This window comes from Cryptotermes secundus, unplaced genomic scaffold (assembly GCF_002891405.2).
Source record: "Cryptotermes secundus unplaced genomic scaffold, Csec_1.0 scaffold1116, whole genome shotgun sequence".
NCBI lineage: Eukaryota > Metazoa > Arthropoda > Insecta > Blattodea > Kalotermitidae > Cryptotermes > Cryptotermes secundus.
In genome coordinates, this window is record NW_019738890.1 from 115,834 (window position 1) to 139,484 (window position 23,651).

Genomic DNA, 23,651 nt, shown 5'->3' on the forward strand with positions numbered 1-23,651 from the left:
TTATTTCAAAATTATGCCAAAATATGCTGTAAAACCAATAAAACTCTAAAATATACATTTATATGCACAATAAAAATGACATAATTTCAATAAGAATGACTGGAAACATGCATAATTACATTGAAAAATAGGAATAAACCCTAGGAAAAAAATATGACATGTCACAGAAATCCGGACCCTACTCATCACTCTCATCTTCATTTCGCTCCAATGTATTGAAACTTAAATGTATGTGCATTTGATGGAACTTCATTCAGCTCTGCGGGTCATGTGACCAGTACTTCCAAACACCAAATGTGAGTTCAGGATATCACAAATGGGGTGATCTACACAATAACATCTACGGATGTAAACAAAGACATATTGGTACTAATGTATCACCATTTGTTTACTGTGAAAAGGTGCAGCACTCTATTGTTGTTTGACTATGTGTCATTTAATATGTCTTCTGATGGCTTTGATGAGCAAATAACTTATTACACACCGCATAGCTCTATGTCTGCTTCCCACTATGTGTGCGCAGATGCCTCCTCAGACTACCCTGATAACTGAATGATTTATTACACACATCACAGCAAAAAGGCCAGTCACCACTATGTATGCGTTGATGTTTCTTCAGATTACTGCCTTTTCTGAATGACTTAGTACACATATTACAGCTAAAAGGCTTCTCACCACTATGTATACATTCGTGTATCTTCAGATGACTCAGCCAAATGAATGACTTATTACACACATCACAGCAAAAAGGCCGGTCACCACTATGCATGCGCTGATGTACCTTCAGATTACTGCTATTACTGAATGACTTTGTACACACATCACAGCAAAATGGCCGGTCACCACTATGCATGCGCTGATGTTTCTTCAGATTACTGCTATTACTGAATGACTTAGTACACACATCACAGCAAAACGGCCGGTCACCACTATGCATGCGCTGATGTTTCTTCAGATTACTGCCTTTACTGAATGACTTAGTACACAGATCACAGCTAAAAGGCTTCTCACCACTATGTATACGTTGGTGTATCTTCAGATGACTCAGCCAGCTGAATGACTTATTACACACATCACAGCAAAAAGGCCGGTCACCACTATGCATGCGCTGATGTACCTTCAGATTACTGCCTTCACTGAATGACTTATTACACACAACACAGCAAAATGGCCGCTCACCACTATGTACGCGTTGATGTTTCTTCAGACTAACCTGCTGACTGAATGACTTAGTACACACATCACAGCTAAAAGGCTTCTCACCACTATGTGTATGCTGGTGTATCTTCAGATGACTCAGCCACCTGAATGACTTATTACACACATCACAGCAAAACGGCTGCTCACCACCATGTACGCGTTGATGTTTCTTCAGACTAACCTGCTGACTGAATGACTTAGTACACACATCACAGCTAAAAGGCTTCTCACCACTATGTGTACGCTGGTGTATCTTCAGATGACTCAGCCACCTGAATGACTTATTACACACATCACAGCAAAACGGCCGCTCACCACTATGTACGCGTTGATGTTTCTTCAGACTAACCTGCTGGCTGAATGACTTATTACACACATCACAGCAAAAAGGCCTGTCAGCACTATGCATGCGCTGATGTACCTTCAGATTACTGCTATTACTGAATGACTTGTTATGCACGTCACAGCAAAATGGCCTCCCCCTACTGTGTATGTGTTGATGTGTCTTGCAGTGAACCCTTAGATTACACTGTTGAGTGAATGATTTATCACACTCATCATAGGAATATCGCTGCTCCCCACTGCACATGGGTTGGGGTCCACTTGGAGTACTCTGCAAAACAAGAGGAAACAACATGAAAAACTCCCCTATTATGAGAAATAATTTTGAAACTCATGATCAAACAGGTGTTAAAAAGGGTAGATGTGAGAGAGTACACAGAGATAAAGCAGTTATGTGTGGTGTGTGGGTCTCCATCAACATGTATGGGTAACTGAGTCAATTAAAGTTAAGCTACACTACTATTACATAGTAAATCACAGAATTAAACAGTATTATGCATTTGTGGGCTGTATTATTATTATTATTATTTAGTTTGTTTTGTTATATGCATTAATGTGTCTTCCAATGTTTACCTTGAATGAATGAATGAATGTATAAGGGGGTGGGCCTTCTTGGCCCTTGCACCGCAAGCACAGTGATCTATTGTTCCTCCCTTTCTGATTAACCCCTCAAGAATCCTGCACTTCGAATGAAGCGCAGGATCTTGTATGTGGGGATGTCGAAATAGTCACTTGGTTCCATAAAATATTTACCCAAGTGACACAATCTTAAATAAGCTAAGGCCTCACATTCGCACAGGATATGTGTGGCTGTTTCGTTTTCTTCTTGACACCTCTCACAAGTTGGACTTTTACTTAGTCTCAATTTGAAGACGTGTCCTTTGTGGTGACAGTGTCCTGTAAGTAGTCCTACCACCCATTGTAGCTGGTTTCTGTTTAACTTCAACAGTTCCTTTGCTTGTTTAGTAGAGGGTCCTCGTATGAGTCCCTTTGCTTGCCTGAGTCCAGTTAAGGATCCCCAGTATTTCTTGTGCTTCATATTTGTCCAGTCCCTGATTGCCTGTCTGGCAACTCCTATAGAGATGCCACAGGCTGGTTCAGGTCCTATGAATGGATGGTCAGCTCCAATTGGTCTGCTGTTTCATTTCCAGCAATACTCTCATGCCCTGGCACCCATATCAGTTGTACCCTGTTATGTTTGGCCAGTTCCATGTGAATTTGGTGGCAATCCCAGACCAATTTTGAGTTGATCTGGTGTTTGTCAAGTGCTTTAAGTGCAGCTTGGGTGTCAGATAGAATGTAGATGTTCCCATTTCTGTAGTTCCTATCTAGATTCTCCATAATACACGCCTTAATGGCATATACTTCTGCCTGGAATACCGTAGTGTACTGCCCAAGGCTGAAAGTAAGTTTCCGCCTCATGCCATAGTAGAACACACCAGCTCCAGTGCCCTTATTTATCTTGGAACCATCTGTATACCAGATCAGTCCCCCTTTTCTAGCCAGCCAAAACCCATCTTCCCATTCACTCCTGTCAGGAAATCTGACTGTGAATGGTTTTTCATATACGTGTCTGAGTATCATTTTGTCAGACCCCATTTGTATTACTGGTTCTTTTTTCATGTCCTGAGTTATGTATGCATGTCTGAAACTACCGAATTTAGGTTTCCATTGATCACTGCACTGGAGATGGTAGATTCCTGCCCTGGCCTCTGCCTCCAACTGTAAATGCAGTGGGGAGAGTCCAAGGAGTGTCTCCAGTGCAGCTGTTGGAGATATTCGAATTGTTCCTGTGATACCCAAGCAAGCCAACCTTTGCATTTTTCTAAGTTTTGCTTGCTTGTCATGATTTTAACTCTGGGCCACCATACTGTGGCACCATATGTAATTATGGGTCTTACTACTGCAGTGTATATCCAATGCACAACGTGCAGTTGCAATCCCTAGGGTTTACCAAACATGCTTCTGCATGTCAAAAAAGCCTTATAGGCTTTATTGATGACCTTATCCAGCTGCTTTTTCCATGCCAGTTCCTTGTCTAATACTAGACCAAGGTACTTGACATCGCTGGAGAGCTGGATCATCTTATGGAAGAGGGTCAGTTCCTTAAGGCCCTTTATATTTCTCTTCCTGGTAAATGGTATAATTACCATCTTATAGGGATTGATGGAAAGGCTTGTTCTTTCTCACCATCGTTGGACCATGTACAGAGCTGTTTGAAGGCACTCTGATACTGTCAAAAGGAATTTTCTGTTTATGAGGATTGCTATGTCATCAGCATATTCTACTGTATAACACCCATCATCAAGTCCCCATAGGAGATCGTCAACGACCAGGCTCCACAGCAGAGGCGAAAGCACGCCCCCCTGTGGACACCCCCTAGACACGGACGCCCCCAGGGTCTCTCTTGATAGTGTGGCAGTTATGGTCCTGCTTTCCAGCATAGCACTGATCCATCTGCATATTGCAGGCTCTATGCCATGCTTTCCAGCGGAATGTTTACCTTCAATCTGTCTTGATTTTATCCTGTGTTTGTCAAGTATATAACTACTTTTATCTACACTGTGGTGTGTTTGTAATTGGCCTTCCAGCTGTTGTCTCAGCACATAAATAGTAAGGAAGTGAATTATGGCTCTACAGCCCTTTGTTGGACCATGGCCGCTTTTTCCAGTTTCGGCTCTGCTGTTTGCTCTGGGGGTTCAAAATGGTGGCACCAAGCTTCGTCCCCAGTTGCAATACGGGACAGAAAAGCACACTCTTCCTCATGGTATCATTGCAAGTGACCCAGTGATGCAGCCATTCTCTTCCTCCGTGAGTTGACGTGGAACCCACTGCACAGATTTTGCGGTACAGAAGGTGTTTTGTCACAATGACGTGTACAGAACCGTGACTTATTCCCATCAAAAGACTAACTTCTTCCACAGTGATCGTCGGTTTGGCCAGATATGACCATCCAACGCAGCAATAACATCAGGAGTGATGACACGATGAGCCTGTCCTGGGTGAGCATCATCTTGCATTGACACACTTCCCTCTCAGAATCTCTTATGCCATGCCAGCACATGTGAACGTGACACGCTGTGTTCGCCGTAAACAACAGACATGCGATGATGAATTTATCATCCTCCTACTCCTTAAGCAGTCAAAAAGCGCACTACACTTAGCTGTTCTTCTTTACCTGCCTCCATTACTGATGCTGGATGACCAAACGTAGCGATAACCTTACTTCCAGCACAATAAACAAATGGCTAGTGTGCAAGTGCACATTGTCACTGTGTGCCACCCAGGTTGCACGCAGCTGCGTAATAAAACTCCGGAATGTTTGCTAGTATTCAGTAACATGACCTAGCTGTTTTCTTACCCTCCTCTAATGGAAAATGCTTTCTGCTGTCTTCAATTTGTTTGTACCAGCCAGTAGTTAGTGGTGGGGTATGGGTCAAGGACAAATCCTTCTCCAATGAGCTTACGTGCCTTGTGAGACGCGTAGTGATGCTGACTCAGACAGTGGCAGTGACAGGGGAGAACAAAGAATTGTGGCCACAGACAGTAAAAGTGACAGTAGCTCCGACGAAAACACGGGTAGTAAGATTGCGGGGACAGCAAATAATATAATAAAAATCACAAAAATCTAAACCCTGATTCGAAATCGAAATATAAAGCATTTCTGATGACTGTGGCAAAGGCCTGGGCTACAGACCATATGGTGGCAGCAGAACCAGGGTCAGACACAGACTTAGTCCAACCAGGCCCATCAACTCCCACCCCATGCAGGCCTCATGTTGACAACCCAGGGTGACTCTCGGGTGATATGCGAAACATACCTTCGTGAAAATTGTGAAGAGTGAACATTCCAAGGGAAGCATCCTTCTAGGCAATGCAGTGTTTGTGCAGTTCACAAAAAAAGGACTATGTCTACATTTGCAAGTGTGTAATGCCACTTCACAAAGGGGAATGTTTCCAGAAATATCACACTCTCAAGCATTTCTAGGAGCACTGGTAAGTGTTCTCCAAAAAATTTTAGTTCATAAAATTAATTAGGAGATTTTATATTAATTTTTAAAGTAAACAGTGCACAAGTTAGGATACTAGGTTAAATAATGCTGGTTCGCAGGGTGATTTAAATATTTAAATCGCCGGTCTGCAATGAGTTAATACTGAGGAACAGACCGAACAGAAAACACTATTACTCTGTTGCTATGGAAACATGCTTATTTGTGGAGCTGTTACATAGCAACGGCTCTTGTACAGTTGCTTATTTCATGGTCGTAGCCTAGCAACGGGTCTACATGCCACAATAATATTGTCCTCCTAAGATCCTTTTTATTCTTTCCATCTTTCCAGATAAACTTACTGCTTTCCTTACTCTGCTTGGCTCACGGTAAATGAAGTGGTCTTAAAATGAGGGATACCTATATTTGTGAAAATCACTTAATATGGACACAGAGACACAGCTCACCTCAGGTTCAGCCTTTATTCTTTGAAATGTTATTGGCACAGGATACTTCTCTTCTTCTGCATCTGACACTTCCTCAGCTTTTACATTGTTGGCATGACATGCATCATGAGCAGATGCTGGACGTACCACACTACACAGTCTTTGTACTTCCTCTGAATCTGCAAGGTTCTGTGAAACAATAATGCTGTATCTATCATAGCTACACATTCACATCCCATGCAAGAAATTCTGGGAAGATCTAATTACCTGTTTTTCTCTGATATGACATGAACCACAAAGAAAATACCTCCATTAATTATTCAATTTTTGCATGTGAATTCATTGACAGGAACGTGTTTACTGAGGCACAGCCTAGCAATCTCGCTTTCACCTAGCAACAGAGCCATTGCGTAGCAAGGATAGGGACCATATAGACACAGATACACAAGAAAAGTAGGCTAATAAGATATGAACTGTTGGAGGCAATACTTTCTCTACATTCTGACAGAGGACAACTCTGATCAGGATCATGGGTACAAGTCAGTTGCAGCATATAGAAACTGAGGAGTTTGAAGACCTGATTACCGAGTCATTCTCTAAGATTGCCCATTGCTGTGGAGCTCAGTAAAGATGTTCCCACAACAAAGAATACGATACAAGAACTGTTGGACACAGTGTTTACTATGTGGTCTGCATCTAACCTGTTTTCACCAAACCATTGCCTACCAACATGTCTCTTTATGACTTCACTATTCCAGCTATCAGGCCTCAAGTCACACTGCATTCGAATGCTGTTGGACACATTCTTTTTCAGAGGGTCCAGGTCATCTCAGATACTCAATATGTAGTGAAAAGAAGTAGGTGATTAATTTTCCCCAGAACTTCCCCTTACTGTCTCTGTGTTTGTGTCCTCCCTATCCACGCTACACAATGGAGTCTCCTCTTCAACCAAAGGAAGGATCGGCCTTTCAGTGCAGGGTGTCTGGCTCAGCATAACGGCAGACCTCCTCTTTCCTCTCAGACAGAGAAATATTGTCAATTTTGAACCTAATACATTGGGTTAGACCAAAGAGACAACATTTAGTGTAATACCAAAAAGTGTGTGAGGAGAGCAGCAGACTGTGAGAGTCAGAGTTCCCACAGTATCAAATACACATAAAACAGCAGAAGAACTGTTCGGTGCATAGTTTTCTATGGGGTACTTGTCATATCAAAGGAAAGCAAGTAACTAATGCTTCCCGTACTTTCTTGTTTCTTCAAAATAAGGAAGTAGGCTAGAAATAGTCCATACTTTCTTTTTTAATGGCATCAAACTGACAACAGCTGCCTTGTACAGATTTCTTCTCTGGAACTTCAAAATAATTACAAACTATTAAGTCTATGGAACACATCCCTTCTATAGAACCTGGAGGTCACTCAGCTGTTCTACAGTATGTCTGCTTTCCATGGAACTCAATAAAGTCCATTATCATGTTCACAAGAGCCTGTCATGTGTCTGTACTCTAAGGGAAGTAAATCCAGTCCAAACCCTCCCACCACAATTCTTTAAAATGTGTTTCAATCTATTACTTGTCCATTTCAGATTTATTATTGAAACTGCAGTACATGTTTCTATGGGTATATAGTTACTGCCACACCAACATATCTGCTTTGCTCATTTGTGTAAATAATGCAGTATGTTTTGGCCTTACGCAACCATCCTCAAGCATATTATATGTAGTAAGTTCTTTTCTGTCTTTCTATTGATGGAAGTACTACTGAAAGTTAATTAAAGGATTAAGTTAAAGACTTTTTAATGTTCACATTAATTAAACTGCTTTTATCACTTGAAGCTAAAAATCAATCCATGCTTTTCCCCTCTCAGGACTAAACATTACAATGCACTTCTTATACGTAGGGCAGTCAAAGAGTTCCCGGAATTCCCCTGCAGACGGAGAACGAGCGATAAGATGTTCCGTTTGAATTAGGCTTGAGTGTTGGTCATTCTGCTTCAGACACGCTATCGGCCCTGCAGCAAGTTTACGGTGATACTGCACTATAGAAATCCACAGTTTACGACTGGTTTTCCAGGTTTAAGAATGGGCAGGAGACGTTAGAGGATGACCAGCTCAGCAGGAGGCCTCTAACATCCAGAACCGAAGAAATGATTGGAAAAGTGCGACAACTGATTCGATGTGATCGAAGAATGACCATTGCTGAGTTGGAGCAAGAAGTTGGTACTGTTACTGACCATTTCTATGTGCAGATTTTGTAGAGGTTGTGCAATGCGGTTCGGAGGAAGCAGCGTGACAAGTGGCACGGACAGTGGGTTCTGCATCACAATAAGGAACCGAGCCCCACATCGCTTGTTGTGCAGCAATTCCTCGCTGACACATTCCTGTCATCACTCAACCACAGTACTCTCCACATCTTGCTCCAAGTGACTTTTGGCTGTTCCCTACTCTGAAAATGGGCCTCAAGGGGACATGTTTTGCAACCATGGAGGACATCAAATCGAATGCGATGGATGAGCTCCGAAGATCCCAAAAGAAGCCTTCCACCGCTGCTTCCAACAATGGCAGGATCAATGGAGCAAGTGTGTGCGCGCGCAAAGGTCCTACTTTGAAGGTGATTAGGTAAGCGTTGCCATATGTCCTACCATTAGAGTGCTATACCACCATTCCGGGAACTTTTTGACTGCCCCTCATACATGGGTGTCCAGTGTAGTTCTACTGTCCATGATTCTTGTTTGCTGGATGTGTTCTTGACAGTAAGTGGAAAAAGTCCTTTGCAGTTTGAAAAGACTGGTGTGCCTCATCATACGTAGGTTTCGGCACCATTACTTTATCACTGGCCCAGGCTTATTGGGTGCGATGTTTGTGCTTGGTGAGTGATGACTCTTTTAACCATCCGATTGCCAAGAACTACCAGAGAACTACCTGCCTGAAATGCCTAAGCAACTCTGGGGAAGGGGTAACTGAGGATGAGCACAAAAACCCTCAATACTTCCCAAGATAATTTCTGAATAACCACAGATGTGCACAGTGTGGAAGCCTGCTGTTTCTCCAGTGGTCTTCTTCCTTCAGATGTAACATGTGGATCTTTCTATGCATTTCTCACACTCATGCTACGAGGGCAAATCAAAAAGTCTTTGCCCCTATTTTTTTTCAGCCACAATACTATACATACAGGGAAATCAAAATACAGGCAGTGTTCTAAGTACCTTTGACTATTTTTCCACATAGTCACCACACCAGTTCAGGCGTTTGTACCATCGCACCACTAGTTTGGAGATGACGCTTTTGTAGAATTTGGCCGGTTTAGCGCAGAACCACCGCCAGACAGCGGTTTTCGCATCATCGTTGGAAATGAACTTCTGGCTGCCAGGAACTTCTTTAGTTGATCTTCCTGGATCTCACTGTCACCAGAGATGAAATGTGGGTATTGCATTTCACTCCAGAATCCAAGCAGCAGAGCATGGTGTGGAAACATCCCGGTTCGCCTGCCATGAACAAATTCCGCAGAATACCATCCATCGGGAAGTTGATGGTCACGGTCTTCTGGGATCGCTGAGGACCACTCCTGCTGGATTTCATGCTACGAGGTGCCACCATCAATGTGGACAGCTATTGTGGCACACTTGCACATCTGCAAGCTGTCATCAGGAAAAAGTGCCTAGGGATTCTCATGGACGATGTGGTTCTCCTCCTTGAAAATGCCACGACTCATGTGGCAAACAGGACCGCCACCCAACTGCAGTCATTCGGATGCAAGATTATGGAGCATGCACTGTATAGTCCAGACCTTGCCCCCCAGTGATTACCACGTGTTTGGTCCTCTGAAGAAGTTCCTGGCAGGCCAGAGGTTCATTTCCAACAATGACATGAAAACTGCTGTCCGGCGGTGGTTCCGTGCTCAACCGGCTGCATTCTACAATAGCGGCATCTCCAAACTTGTGGTGTGATGGTACAAATGCCTGAACTGGGGTGGTGACTATGTGGAAAAATAGTCAAAGGTACTTACAACACTGCCTGCATTTTGATTTCCCTGTATGTGTATTATGGTGGCTGAAAAAAACTTGGGGAAAAGACTTTTCGATTTGCCCTCATACATAACTTGCCCACACCATTCTTCTTAAATTGATCATTCTAGTACACAATATGTTAAATCAGGGGCATATAGTAGCATAGTTGGCTGAGGCACTATGCTACAAGCCAGAAGGTCACAAGTTCAAGTCCCAATGAGGTAACTGGATTTTTTCAATTTATCTAATCCTTCCAGCCACACTATGGCCCTGGGTTCAACTCAGCCTCTAACAGAAATGAGTACCAGGAATATTCTTGGGGGGTAAAGGGCGGCTGGCACGTAGGGCTGACAACCTTGCCGCCATCTATAAGCCAACTGTCTAGAAAATGTGGGAACCTCAACATCCCACAACCCTATGGGCCTCCACGGCCTGTTACAGGGATACCTTTATTTAATATGTTAAATCACTAATAATACTGTGACATGTTGACTACAACCATCCATAAAATAAATGACCACGTGGATTATAAAAGTTAACACAATCTTGCAACAAAGTATTTGCTTCCTTTGAACCTGTTTATTCAGGGATGAAGATAAATACATTCTGCCCTGTGCAAACAAGCACATAACACTCACCATGATTTCTCTCAGTGAAGGAAATATTTCTTCAACTCTCGGTAGCATAACACGAGGCACTCTCGTTGCAAGAGAATGTAGAATTCTTTGCAAACGTTGAATTCGTTCCTCACACATGATGCTCCGTGGGCTGTGAACGAAGTAGGTTATAGCAATCCTACTGATATGGACTTTTGGGTTCTGATAAATGTATCAAAATCTAACTTTGAATAACTTCCCAAGTCCTGAAGAGGAATATATTGATCATCATTAGTATATGTACATGTATCTTATAGCAACAGGGTTCTGTCTGCAGACATTATGAATCTTGCTATCTTCTTGGGCGCTATGCTGTCTGGTGATTTGTCAAAGTTGTAAGCTCTTGCAAAATCACCCAAGACTGTGGTCTCTGAAACATAACAAGAAATCCACAACACTACAAGATGTTACATCTCGTAAGTCACTAAGCTATACTCCGTGCATTCGCTACCCACTTCAATACACTGCAACTACAATTAAGTCACCCTACACCATCGGTTCTCTAGACCTTTTTAATGAATGGATTTGCATGTGAAACATGGAATGACTTAAATTTCTGTATGCGCATTGAATCAGAAAGTCTGAACTCGGAAAAAAAAACACTAATTAATTTAGAACCACCACGAGGAAGTGCGGAAACTTTATTTTGTTTGAACAAAACAACAACGCTTCAATAATACACACATTTAAGGATGTTTTCTTCTCACAATTTAATATAAAACTCATAGAAATCGCATTTGTTTTTTGCAGTTGTCTTCTCAGTCCTCACAAACAGTATTCAGATTGGTTACATAAAAGTCTATTCGTTCAAAGCGCCAGTTAAAGACGCCAACAAGATTATGCCAAACACATATGTTATCATAGTTACCGATCGTTAGTATTACGGTATTAACCAATTATAATCCTGCCTCAGCAATAACTGTAATTATCATCTAGTATCACACATGTTCTAGCGTATTCTAGTATCTGCACTTCGTGAAGTTCTTGAAGTTCTTGAAGGTATAGTGATCAGTAACGATCGTAATGATCGGTAATGACCGCTCACCGTCCCGCCGGTCACCGCCACTGCGATGACTGCGATCACTGCGATCGCTCTGTGGCCATCGGTGGCCATCGTGGCTTTTGGTGTATGAATGTGTATGTTATGAACGAAGGTGAGTTTGTATTCAGCGGTGTTCAGTACCTGAAACTGCTTCTATACAACTGTCTGATAGAAAAATTCACTCACTTGACAGCTCAGTATTGGTTAAAATTTTTTTAAAATATCTATTGGAATTTCCCAAAAAAGTGAGTTAAATTTCTCTTTCGGAATACATGGAACATAACCTTAATTTATATACTGTGCCCAGATTATTATCTAGGCTTCTGGAGGTGTTGAAGTGTAATAGGTACTGTGGTTAGAAAATCGTACAAGTTGCCTTTAGTACGAATTTATACTTTTGGCATTAGGCCTATTTCGTTATGTTAGTAATAATAATAATAATAATAATAATAATAATAATAATAATAATAATAATAATAATAATACAGCGTTGGGGTTAAGAATACGTGGAACTCCCTCGCCACGTCCCCAGTGCATCTTCACGGCATAATTCCTAGACAAGTAGCGTTTTGCTATATTTTAAGTAAACCTGACTTTTAACTGTTGCATTCCCGTGTACCTTTTGCTTTTGTGCTGAGGTGGCACCCAAAGGTGGTGGTGTTTTGTTATAAAAATACACCTTTTTTAAATTGTGTAATTCATAACCCGTGTATTCTACAGCTTGAAGTGTTTCACCATATTTTACATGACCTAGCATGTATACTGTCAATATGTGTCACCTCCTATAATTGTGTAAAAAGGTAAAGTTGTCCCAGGGCTTAAATAACTAAACACTACGATATGAAGGCATATGGGGGAGCGGATGTATAGATCCACATTTTCTCGACCTTGACATTAGTTGAAAGTGAGTGGTCAGCTTCACGCCCCGGCCGCCTTACCCTCAGGGAAGAGACTCTAGTACACGCTGGATAGGTGGCTGGGTGGGTCCCAGAGCCGGTCTGGAGGATGTGGAGAAGAGAAAATTTTTGACCCCTACTGGGACTCGAACCTCAGTCATTCACACTCTAGCCGGTCACTATACCAACTACGCTAGCCTGGCTCCCTGTTATAGTTGTATACAGATACGTTTTTTTTTTTTTTTAGAAATTGCAATGGTAAGTGCACAGTCCTTGCTCAGTGACACTAAGTCAGTTTAATTGGTTGTGAAGTGTAGAACGATAAATTGCTAGTCCTTGGTAAATCGAAACAACTTATTGAGGCTGTGTTAATTTGTAACATTAGATGTTATTATCATAAAGGATGTCTGATCAGTCATTACTTTGGTGTAACCTAAGAATTTATACTGTGCTTAATAGAAATGGGTGAGGTTATAAAGTGTTATGATATGAACTAAATTTGAAAAGTTTCATTATGCAATTCAAGGATCTTAAAATGTTCCAAATTGAAGTATAAATTTGTATAAAACAAGATATATAATTTTTGTAGATTATAGTTGTGAAAAGGTTGAGTTCAATTAAGGTAGTATTACGTCTTTATCAAAAAAAAGAATTTCATTCCTTTAAAAGATAAAACAAATGGAATTTAGTGATCATATAGAAATGCAGAAGATTGCAATTACACGAAGGAATTTTTAAATGTTACCTCAATTGTTTGTAGTAAGCACAGTATAAATTTTTAGAATGTACATACAACCATGTTAAAAAGACTTGAGCAATGTTGCCAGCGTGTTGATTGATTGAACTTCCCTGATGATGGAATTCTGATATCAAAACACATTGGACCATCAGCTATTTAAATTACTTGTAAGTAAATAAATAACATCTCATATTATAAATTGAAAGTGCCTTGATAATTGTCTAAAGTTAAATGAGTAAGGAGCAGAACATGTAATTTGAAAGTCATATTAGTAAAGTTCACCCACTTTCTGTTGTTCATAATATTGTGTGATTTAAGGTTCTCACATTAATGGTTATGAAGAGGTCTATCTTCTGGGATACAACTCTTTATTCATAATATTGTTTGAATTTTCATATATTGAAGGTTAATTCATAGAATCAGTTTTGGTAATGTGTCTGGTTGATGCATGTAAATTATGGGCAGGCTGTGAGTCAGGATAATGATTGATCAGTGTTGCTTATCGTCATCAGTTAATGTATACTATTATTTGAAATGATTCACCCTTCTTCAGCATAAATCTGAAGTTGGCAAATGTGGTCTTGTACTAGAGTTCATTTTGAGAAGTTGATGGGACAATTACTGATATTTACTGTCAGTTCTTCTTATGTGAGTACTTACCATGGGTTTAGTACCCCCATGCAGCTTGATTTATTCAACTTTTGATGTTATTATAGATGCAAAAGCAAACTTGAACTTTTATTTGCTGAACATGGAAATTTGAATATACACAGTCTGCCAAACATACTTGAGTACTGCACACACCAGCACATGGTGTAGTATATCAGTCTAACCAGTCCATCACTTTTGCACCCATGTGTATGTGGAAAACTGGTATTGGGAGATTTTATGCATCCATGTTTATGTGTCTTCATTTGCCCCATGAAATATTAAGTTTGGCCGGTGTGGATTTGCTCAATGTGCTTTTCTCGGGAATGTAACTCTGGTGTTGGGCAAGGTTTTACTATAGGTCATTTTAATATTCCATGTTCTTACTTGTACACACTTGGTGAAAGTCATAACGACCAATAAGTCCATGATTTTTGGCTTAAAATTCTGACTAGAGAGAGAATTATTATATACTCATGTTGAAAATGATTAGAATTGTGTGTTCAGAAATGTCAAAATAGTAAGGTGACATGCCTCGTAGTTTATATATATGTTGAAGCATTATGATTTTGTTTCATTGCAGCATAGGTANGTGTTCTTACTTGTACACACTTGGTGAAAGTCATAATGACCAATAAGCCCATGATTTTTGGCTTAAAATTCTGACTAGAGAGAGAATTCTTATATACTCATGCTGAAAATGTGTGTTCAGAAATGTCAAAACAGTAAGGTGACATGCCTCGTAGTTTATATATGTTGAAGCATTATGATTTTGTTTCATTGCAGCATAGGTACTAATATTTATGTAATAAGGACCGTTGTAAATTAAATTGGTACAATATTTGTAGACTACCAATATACAGTACTCACAGATGTTCATGCAGTCATGATACATCAAGCGCATTACAGTGCACTCCATTAATGGAGGTTTTGAACTATATTTTTGAGCACATGACTTGGTGAAAGATACAGCAGTGTGTGTTGTTACCATTATTTTCTCTTCTCATAGGATAGTTGTTGATTTTTGAACATATGCAATTAAAAGTGTATGTTCTTCTGTTTCAGTTGGGTCCATCACTGGAAATCTTCAGCATGGTAAGCAGCAAGTTTCTTACATATTCTAAAATTTGTCATGCCTTTGAGTTGCATTCGTATGCAGGAGAAGCCTAGGAATGAGATGATGGGTGACTATACTTGTATGTATGTTTGTGTCTGTGTTTCAGAACTTTTGTGCTAGTTGACCAGTGTTTTTAAAACGGATAAAATTTGTTATTTTAGGATTTTTGTAATGTGTTTATGAACATTCCTACTGTCAGTGATAGTAACATGATGTTTTGGATGGAAACAGTGCTAGTTCCATTAGTTGTGGGATCACAAAATTATGTGCTGATAGCGCTTTGTGGAATGTGCAGATGTTCTTTAGGTCAGTTTTGTCTGAAGTGGAAAAAGACAATAAATAAAGCTAAGTATGTGAAATATAGTTTGGTGGGAGATGTGAACATGCATGCAGACTTTGTTTGAAACTTTTTGGTGTGTGCATATAGTGAAATGAACTTGAGCTGTGTGTGCAGGAAAATGAACCTGTCACTATTAGGTCGAGTCTCAACTGAGCTTCTTGTCTGACTCAGTTTGGTGAAGTACCAAGTCATGATCATAATATTGTAACGTGGGCACATCGTTGCTAGGTAACTGACCACAAAATACATGCAAGGCAACAATGGGAGTGCAGTGTCCTGCACAAAAACATTAATGTTGGTGCTTAGAATTTTCTGCTAGTATCAGTATGTTACTACTGGTGCATGACCCATCAGTGGTGTTGGGCAGAGGAATTTCTTTCTTTACCTTATTTCTTCTGTGTCTTTTTCCTCTTCCCTGCATTCTCTCTTATTACTTTCCCATACCTTTTTTCTGTATCTTTTATCCCCCTAACTTCCTCTCCATAACATTCAAACAGTTTCCTCATCTCTGTTTCTTCCATTCTCATATCCTTTTATCTTTTTCCATCCATTTTGTTTTCCTTTTGGATCCCATTTATTTGCCCAGCCCATTGTCATTTTTGTCCCCATATACATATAATGAGAAGCGTAAGATAATTTGAGTTTTCCCTATATGCTAACTACAGCACATTGGGTTATGTCCAGATTTGAGCAGAACTTGTTTTTACATATAAAGGTATTCGAGTTGTCCGTTTATGAATAAAAACAAGTACATTTCTCATCCAAAGTGTTTTGTGTTTTTATTCTGGCTCCTGTTTTTAGTTGGTGGTAGGGAATTTGTGCAGGCCTATGAATGATTAATTATCTCATGTTGTCAGAGCTTGTTGGTTGCATGTGGTTGCTATATTTTGATGTTTTAAGAAACTAAGGTATCATCAGAAGTAGTCAGTACAGCGACAGGCTATGGGCTGGAAGGCCTGGATTCAATTCCTGGAAGGGCAAGATTTTTCTCTTCCGCACAACATCCAGACTGACTCTGGGGTCTACATAGCCTCTTATCCAGTGGGTACTGTGGGCTATTTCCCTGGGGGTAAAGCAGCCTGGGATGTGAAACTGATCGCTCACCTCCTAGTGCTGACGTAAAGAATAGTGGGGCTACACCTCCACTCCCCCTATGTCTTTGTGGCATAGTGCTTAATTAATTAAGCCCAAGGACAACTTTATTTATTTATTAAAAGTTTCATCAGAAGAATGTCTCTAAAGGTTCATGGTGTTCGTTTCTTCAATTTCAGTCAAAATTTAATTGGACATTCTTGAATTATAAGTGATGTGGATGTACAGTGTTTTATATATTCGGTAGATGTAATACTGAATAAAATTCTGTCGAGGGTTACTGATGTGTCTGAAAGAACCAGCTCTCGGATAACCTAGTTTGATATTTTTCCATGATGGTTCTCTCTTCTCATTTAGCCATAGTGTAAAAGAACGTTAAACAGTTAATATTTATTGACAGTCTTAAATAATAATGGTGTGTGAACATTTTACATGTATTTGCTGATAAGTATTAAGTATTATATAGTCCAGTTCTTTGTACTTTTATGCCAAGCATTTTATAATGTAATAATTATCATGTATCCAGTTTTACCAGTACTGCAGTTCAGTGGTATGGATATGTTCATCATGTATTTGCTTGGTGATGGCAACCAGTTGTTGATCTATTGTACGTCCCCCTTTGATATTCTACCAGTCTCCATACCCTACCGGTACTGGTGCGTGCTATCAGCCCTGTTGAGCCAACAAGGTCAGCCCTCGGTACATTGATGATTCCCCCATCTACCAGAGGCACTGGAAACTACTTGGGCAGGAAACTCACCTAATTTTGCTCAGAAGTTTCCTAGAGACATAAGGATCTTTTACGTGCCGTAAATCTATGACACAGGACCCACGGCTTAAAGTTCCTCCCGGAGGACTTGTTCCCTGAATTTTTCCGCCCTTAAAAATTCCACGACCTCCGCCAGGTTTGAACCCGGTTGGTGATGGCTTTAATAGCCAACACATGTAGCACAAGCCAGTCCTGGCCTTGACCCTGATATTGTTGTGTTGTGACGGATTTTAATAAAGAAATTGTATATTATAACACAACAGGATGCGCAAAATGAAAATTATTAAGAAGAGGGACTGTGATGCATAAATTCTTGGCACAAACCCCAGTCTTGTCTGGTTTTCCTTCAGTTGTCTTTCTTGGGCCCAGTTCAGGGAGAGAGGCCAAATGTTACTCAAAATAGCTTCCTTTTGTCTGGGCATAAGCAGTTGTTTAGAGGCATGTATCTACTACAGTTTGTTTATGTATGTGATAGTAATTGTATGTGTCAGACATCCTGTATTGCTAACATGTGTTGGTGATAATAGTGTCACATTGTGTACTAGCCAGTATGTTGTATTAGTGAAGTGGTTTGTCTTGTCCTGAAAGATAAATATTTTGTTAATTTATACTGTTGTTAAATTTTTGAAGATGTCAGTATCCCTTGTAAATGAGCATTTCCTGGATTTGAGCTTCGTAATTAGAAGTGCTTGAAAGTTCGAGAGCATCCACTGTGGCAAGATTACAAAATTGGGAATGTGTGTTCATGCCATCTGCTTGTGAAGAGTCTGGGAAGTCCATTTAAATTTGACTTTTAACTTCTCATGTTGTAAATTCCATTTAAAGAAATATAAAATATTCATTTAATGATGTTCATTGTATTTTTGTTAGGAAATTTGGCTGTTTCAGGATGTATTTAATTATGTAAGTGCAACTAGTATGTGGTAATTTTGCTACAGTGGATGCTGCTGAAAATTTATTCAGATTTGCAAACATTTCTAAAACCAGAAAATACTCACTGAATCATTTCCATTCACTTTTGTCACCAGCTATTTCTTTTCATTCTAAAATTTAGATTACCATATGTATTTACCTGTGGCAGCATGGGTTTTAGCAACTAAGCCTTAACTAGAGTAATTTAGTACTCTGATAATTTTAATCTGTTATTTGAATGGTTGTAAATTGAGGAATATTCTAGACTTTTTCTGATTCATTTTCATTCACTGTGGTACATTTGAACATTATGACCTGTTACCATTCAAGTATTATAACTTACTGTTTTGATTGAGGTAGTAGTGTAAAAATTACCCCATTAATGAGTGTCCACAACTTCCAAAGATATGCATTATTCTAAACCTAGCAGAATGCATATCTAAAATATTGACTCCTTTCTAAATGTTTATAGTATTTTTTTCAAATAATGTTATTAATTCAGGAGCGTTCCTCATTAAACATTATCTGAAAATAAGCTTGCTTGCTTTTGTCACATTCTATCCCATACATACGAAGTGGTATCAGAAAGTTCCCAGACTGTTATTGTTATAACTGCCTTGGTGAAAGGTGAGAAGGGAGGCCAAAGTCACACTTCTGAAAGCCTATTACATCAGTCTGCTAAGTGATACCACACTGTGGACATGCCTTGTTTTATAGGAGTGCTTTTTCGACTTCATGTTTTATTTTGTTTGCCATGCATGGCAAAATTGAGCAACGTGTCTGCATCAAGTTTTGCATGAAGCTCAGTAAATCTGCTACTGAAACTGCTGAAATGGTTGATGAGGCTTTTGGAGAACATTATTTAAGCTAGACAGCGGTGTTTGAATGACATTCACGTTTCAAGGTCGGTCGAGTGTTGGTTGAAGGTGACAAAAGTTCAGGGTGACCAAGCACTAGGAAAAGGACAGAAAATGTTGAAGAAATTTGAGAACTCATCAATGAAGACTGTCACTGAATAGTCTATGAGCTCGCAGACACTGTTCAGATCAGTTATGGAGTTTGCCAGGAGAAAATTTGAGCCTACACCACATTGCTCCTTCATCACAACAACATGCCTGCCCACACATCCCCGAAAACTACAGAGTTTGTGACTAACAACAGCATACAGTCTGATGTAGTCTGAAAGAAACCGCACTTTGTACATCATGTTCCGGAAAAGTAGACCTTGTGACATTTTGGTTATTTAAAAATAGAAAGCAGTTCAGTGAAAATAGAGTAGGTTATTGAAAACATAAGTGTAACAATATGTTTGATATATGGCTGGATTATAGGTTGTTTATGATGCCGAGTGAGGGAGTGTAATTAATCATGGATGACTGTATATGCCAGGGTAGCAGTCAAGACAGGTCATATTTCATTAAATGCAGATAGAAATAAACACTTGTTACCCTTACATGTGTAAGAGTGGGTAAGAGATGCAATAGGACAACAATAATCTTTGGGTTAATGAGGCTGTAGCAGTTTAAGCAGTTGATTATCATAAAATGGTATGACATGATGATCACAAAAAAAAAGGGGGAAGCAGTGGTTTAGCCTATCCTGATGCTTGCCTTGGTGCTATCCGAAAGTTCCCGAAATATATTAATAAAAACTATTACATCTTACCTAGATCTTATTCTGCACCATCACCTTCAAAGTAGTCCCCTTGGGAGCGCATACACCGATCCCAGTGTTTCTGCCACTTTTCAAATGCATCCTGGAAGTCTTTTTTTGTTAGGATGTTTAGTACCGTCTGCGTTTCTGCTTGAATTTCCTCAACTGTATCAAATCTTCGCCCCTTCAGCTTGATTTTCATCTTTGGGAAGAGAAAGAAGTCACATGGAGCTAAGTCTGGCTAGTATGGTGGGTGGGGAACAACTGCCATTTTGTTTTTAGCCAAACAATGTAAGCTGTATGCGGTCGTGCGTTGTCATGGTGGAGTACCCCGTCGTTCTTGCGCCACTTCTCTGGACGTTTTCTCCTCATGTCCTCCCTCAAACAGATGAATGAATAGGTCTTTTCCTCCTATTTTTATAACTGGTATCTAAAAAGTACCTTAGAGTTACATGACACATTGTATTTTCCGCCTTCTCCCACATTCAAGCCGATGTTACCTGTCATCCTCACTAGCATTGTCTGCAGTTGGTCAGATGGAAATAGACTTGTATATTTTATATTGTAGTTGGGTCAGGGGCAAAGGATCGATCATGCCTGGAAAGTCATCAGGTAATCGTGGCCGACAGCACCACCATCACCACCAGCATTACCAGAGTCGACGACGAAAATCTCATAAGATGGCATCAGGTTCATCAGGTGACCCCACTGCAAATGCTGAAGGAGTGGATGCATTTACTGACCTTGATGGGGAGACCCACCAACTTTTGGATGTCACTGCTCCACAACCAAGAGCAGCGATACGAGCAACACACGAAGAAACCGAAAATGTGTGGAGTATATCTGTTCAGGTGTTCATACCTTTTCTGGTAGCAGGACTGGGGATGGTTGGTGCTGGCCTAGTGCTTGATGTTGTTCAGGTGTGTATTTGTTAGTGTAATCTCATCTAATCTAAGTTTTCTAGTGTAATCTAAAGCAGACACATGTGAAACAGGAAATGTAGGAATCTGGTTAAAATAATCTGTCACATCATTTTATTAAAAAAACAGTTAAATTTTTTAGACATTTAAATGCAAATCCCGGTGTTGCCATCCATTGATATATTGGCAGTCTTTATGAAACATCCACTCCCCCATATGCCTTCATGGCATAGTGCTTAATTAGTTAAGCACAAGGAAAACGTTACCTTTACCCATGCCTGCTGCCATCTGCTGACAGAAGTTCTAAACTAACTGAGTAACGAGCCAGTCCCTTTGGTTTTGGAAGTTTTAATGCAAGTGCTCTGAGCTGATCCAGTCAGTACATGACATGCTAAGGTTTGGCTTCCAATATGAAGATCACAGCCCAAGGTGATACCTTCTGATATTAGCAATATGACTATGTGTGATATCACAAAAGCTCACTATGGATTTTTCTTTGAGCCCTTTCAGTTCAGCTCAAATCATGGAAATACTGAAATATTAAATAAATGAAATATGTTTTCATGTTTTTCTACAATTTTATGAAAAATGACTTTTATTTATGGGTAATAGTTTTAATAACATGTGCTTACAGCATTGGCAAGTGTTCCGTGTCGTATCTGAGGTATTCATTTTAGTACCTGCTCTATTGGGGCTCAAGGGCAATCTGGAAATGACGCTCGCATCTCGGCTGTCCACTCAAGCCAATTTGGGTCTTATGGACAACCCTAAACAACAATGGAGTCTCATTGCTGGAAACCTGGCACTCATTCAGGTTAGACATTTCTTCATCTGTTAATGAAGTACAGTCACAAAATTCATTCATTCATCAGTAATCTGTCAAGACGACAGGTCCACAGTCTCTTCAAAACAGTTCCTCCACTTGATGCGATCTAGAGCTTTCTCCTTCAAATGAAACATCTCGCATACATGGTATCTCTGGTTTTGGAAAGAGACTATCCAGGAAAAGTGATAATGTGGTAGTTTTTCCATTTGCTTTCCACATCGCAGTACAACAGCCGTTCAAACCACTCTGGTCACGCCTGTTGCTATACGAACTTGAACAATCTCGAGCATCATTTGCTCTGTCCTTCAAGTCGCTGCTGATGACGCTGCTTCCGGCATCAGTTTTTGGTGTCTCTCTTCGTCTGATGCCTCACCTTTGACCTGTCCAGCAAGGGAGGCCCTGCCAGTAGCTACGCTACCGCTGGCATAGCGTCCTTGGCATACTCAAACCCCCTCACCACGATAAGGTGGAGCCACCAACGAGGGGGAGTCACAAAATATAAAGTATAAAATAAAATAAGATATAAAATGAGAATAACAAATGCCAGAAATAAAAATACCCGATAGTCTGATGTTTCTCTTTTTAAATGTACCTTTGAGGCAATTTTTATTTATATTTTCAATGTTCAGTTGAGCACGTAATACTGTTTGCACTGCATATGTGTACTTAGCTTGTCTCCACATAGATATGCTATGGAAACTGAAGTACTGGGATAATGTTGTCTGTACCTGATCTACCAAGCCAGAAGCTTCAGTAATGCAGAAATGCAAGTAAAGAATACACATAGCCTAGTAAGTTATGTCGTGCCACAAAATTCCTTTCTTTGTGTTTTTTTTATTGCTATTGGGGTGGGACTAAGTCCCTTGTACTGCAGCCACTTCTGGCCTACCAGCCCCAGATGATAGGTGAGGGTGATTGTGGAGCAGTTGGTGGAATGAAGATTGGCAGGGGAAACCGAAATACTCGGAGAAAACCTGCCCCAGTGCCACTTTGTCCACCACGAATCCCACTTGACCAAACCCGGGATCAAACCCGTGCCGCCGTGGTGAGAAGCCAGCAACTAACCGCTTGAGCTATGGTGCTGCCCTTTCTTTGTGTTAGTATGCATTTTATTTGTAGAGTGTGAGCAATAAGTCATTGATTTCTGTTATGTGCATGTGTGGTGACTGTAGGTCTTGAGCTTCCTTGCTTGACGTGCAGAAGACAATAGCTGGCAAGTTGTACACTTGCAGAATGAAAATGTTGTTACATAGTAGACAGACAAGGTGGCTCAAATGGTGATGTGGTTTCAAAAGACTGGCTGTCTTCAGCCCTCCAGTCAAATACCATTGTAACACCTTTATGAAGACCATGACTGCTTTCTTTATAGTCCCTTCCAGTTTACAACTTTTATCTTCTCATATCATTTGATAGTTTCGCAGTTGGTGCAGTATTATCATGTATCATCAATTTTTGGATCCCTACATTAAATGACAGGTAAAGTTATTGATAATGATAATGATAATTAATTTAACATCCATAACTGTTACACAGGCACAATTGGACAAGTCAGTTAAAAACAGTCAAACACTACATGGCAACAACTCTTAAAATATAGAAAACAATGAATAATAGAATTCCTTTTTGATCAGTAACCCCTTTGTATAGCTTTCCAGCCATGGATGACAACTCAGCAATTCAGTATAAAGCAATAAATGTACTTAAACCACCAAAACACATGTCAGCCATGTAAAACAAAGCATCAGAAATTTTGTGAAGTTTTCAATTGACTCAATCCTTCCAGCCGCACTATGGCCCTGGGGTCGACTCAGCCTCTAACAGAAATGAGTACCAGGAATTAACTAAATAATTTTCCTGGGTAGTAAAGCGCGGCTGGTGCGTAAGGCTGACAACCTTACTGCCATCTGCCGATTTTCTAGATAATCTGGGACCCTCAACGTCTCACAACCCTATGGGCCTTCACGGCCTAGTACAAGGATAGCTTTACTTTTTTTTTCTTTAACAGCCCTAAGACCCTCTATATACTTCTGTATCATATCAAGACTAACCCGAGTTACCAAA

General features: G+C 40.2%; 2 protein-coding genes across 15 annotated transcripts in view; one reads left to right on the forward strand and one right to left on the reverse strand.

Annotated features, from left to right (window-relative positions):
* LOC111871310 (zinc finger protein OZF) overlaps positions 1-11,654 on the reverse strand; it is a 17,379-nt gene extending 5,725 nt beyond the window's left edge. The window contains exons 1-4 of one of the 7 annotated variants that reach the window (XM_023864325.2): positions 11,505-11,654; positions 10,619-11,006; positions 5,999-6,166; positions 1,622-1,813 (exon numbers count right to left, since the gene is read on the reverse strand). In XM_023864325.2, coding sequence (XP_023720093.1) covers positions 1,622-1,813; positions 5,999-6,166; positions 10,619-10,735 — 477 coding nt within the window. In that variant the 5' untranslated portion in view covers positions 10,736-11,006; positions 11,505-11,654. Of the gene's footprint in view, positions 1-89; positions 1,814-5,998; positions 6,172-10,618; positions 11,007-11,320 lie in introns of those variants that run through there. The other 6 variants (XM_023864324.2, XM_023864323.2, XM_023864321.2 and 3 more) reach the window with 6 other exon arrangements.
* Positions 11,655-11,749: 95 nt separating this feature from the next.
* Positions 11,750-23,651, forward strand: part of LOC111871311 (solute carrier family 41 member 1) — a 46,216-nt gene continuing 34,314 nt past the window's right edge. The window contains exons 1-4 of one of the 8 annotated variants that reach the window (XM_023864326.2): positions 11,750-11,790; positions 15,027-15,056; positions 20,413-20,764; positions 21,399-21,578. In XM_023864326.2, coding sequence (XP_023720094.1) covers positions 20,438-20,764; positions 21,399-21,578 — 507 coding nt within the window. In that variant the 5' untranslated portion in view covers positions 11,750-11,790; positions 15,027-15,056; positions 20,413-20,437. Of the gene's footprint in view, positions 11,791-11,817; positions 11,924-11,956; positions 12,025-12,093; positions 12,100-12,339; positions 12,479-12,811; positions 12,833-13,443; positions 13,481-15,026; positions 15,057-17,723; positions 17,828-20,412; positions 20,765-21,398; positions 21,579-23,651 lie in introns of those variants that run through there. The other 7 variants (XM_023864327.2, XM_023864329.2, XM_033754199.1 and 4 more) reach the window with 7 other exon arrangements.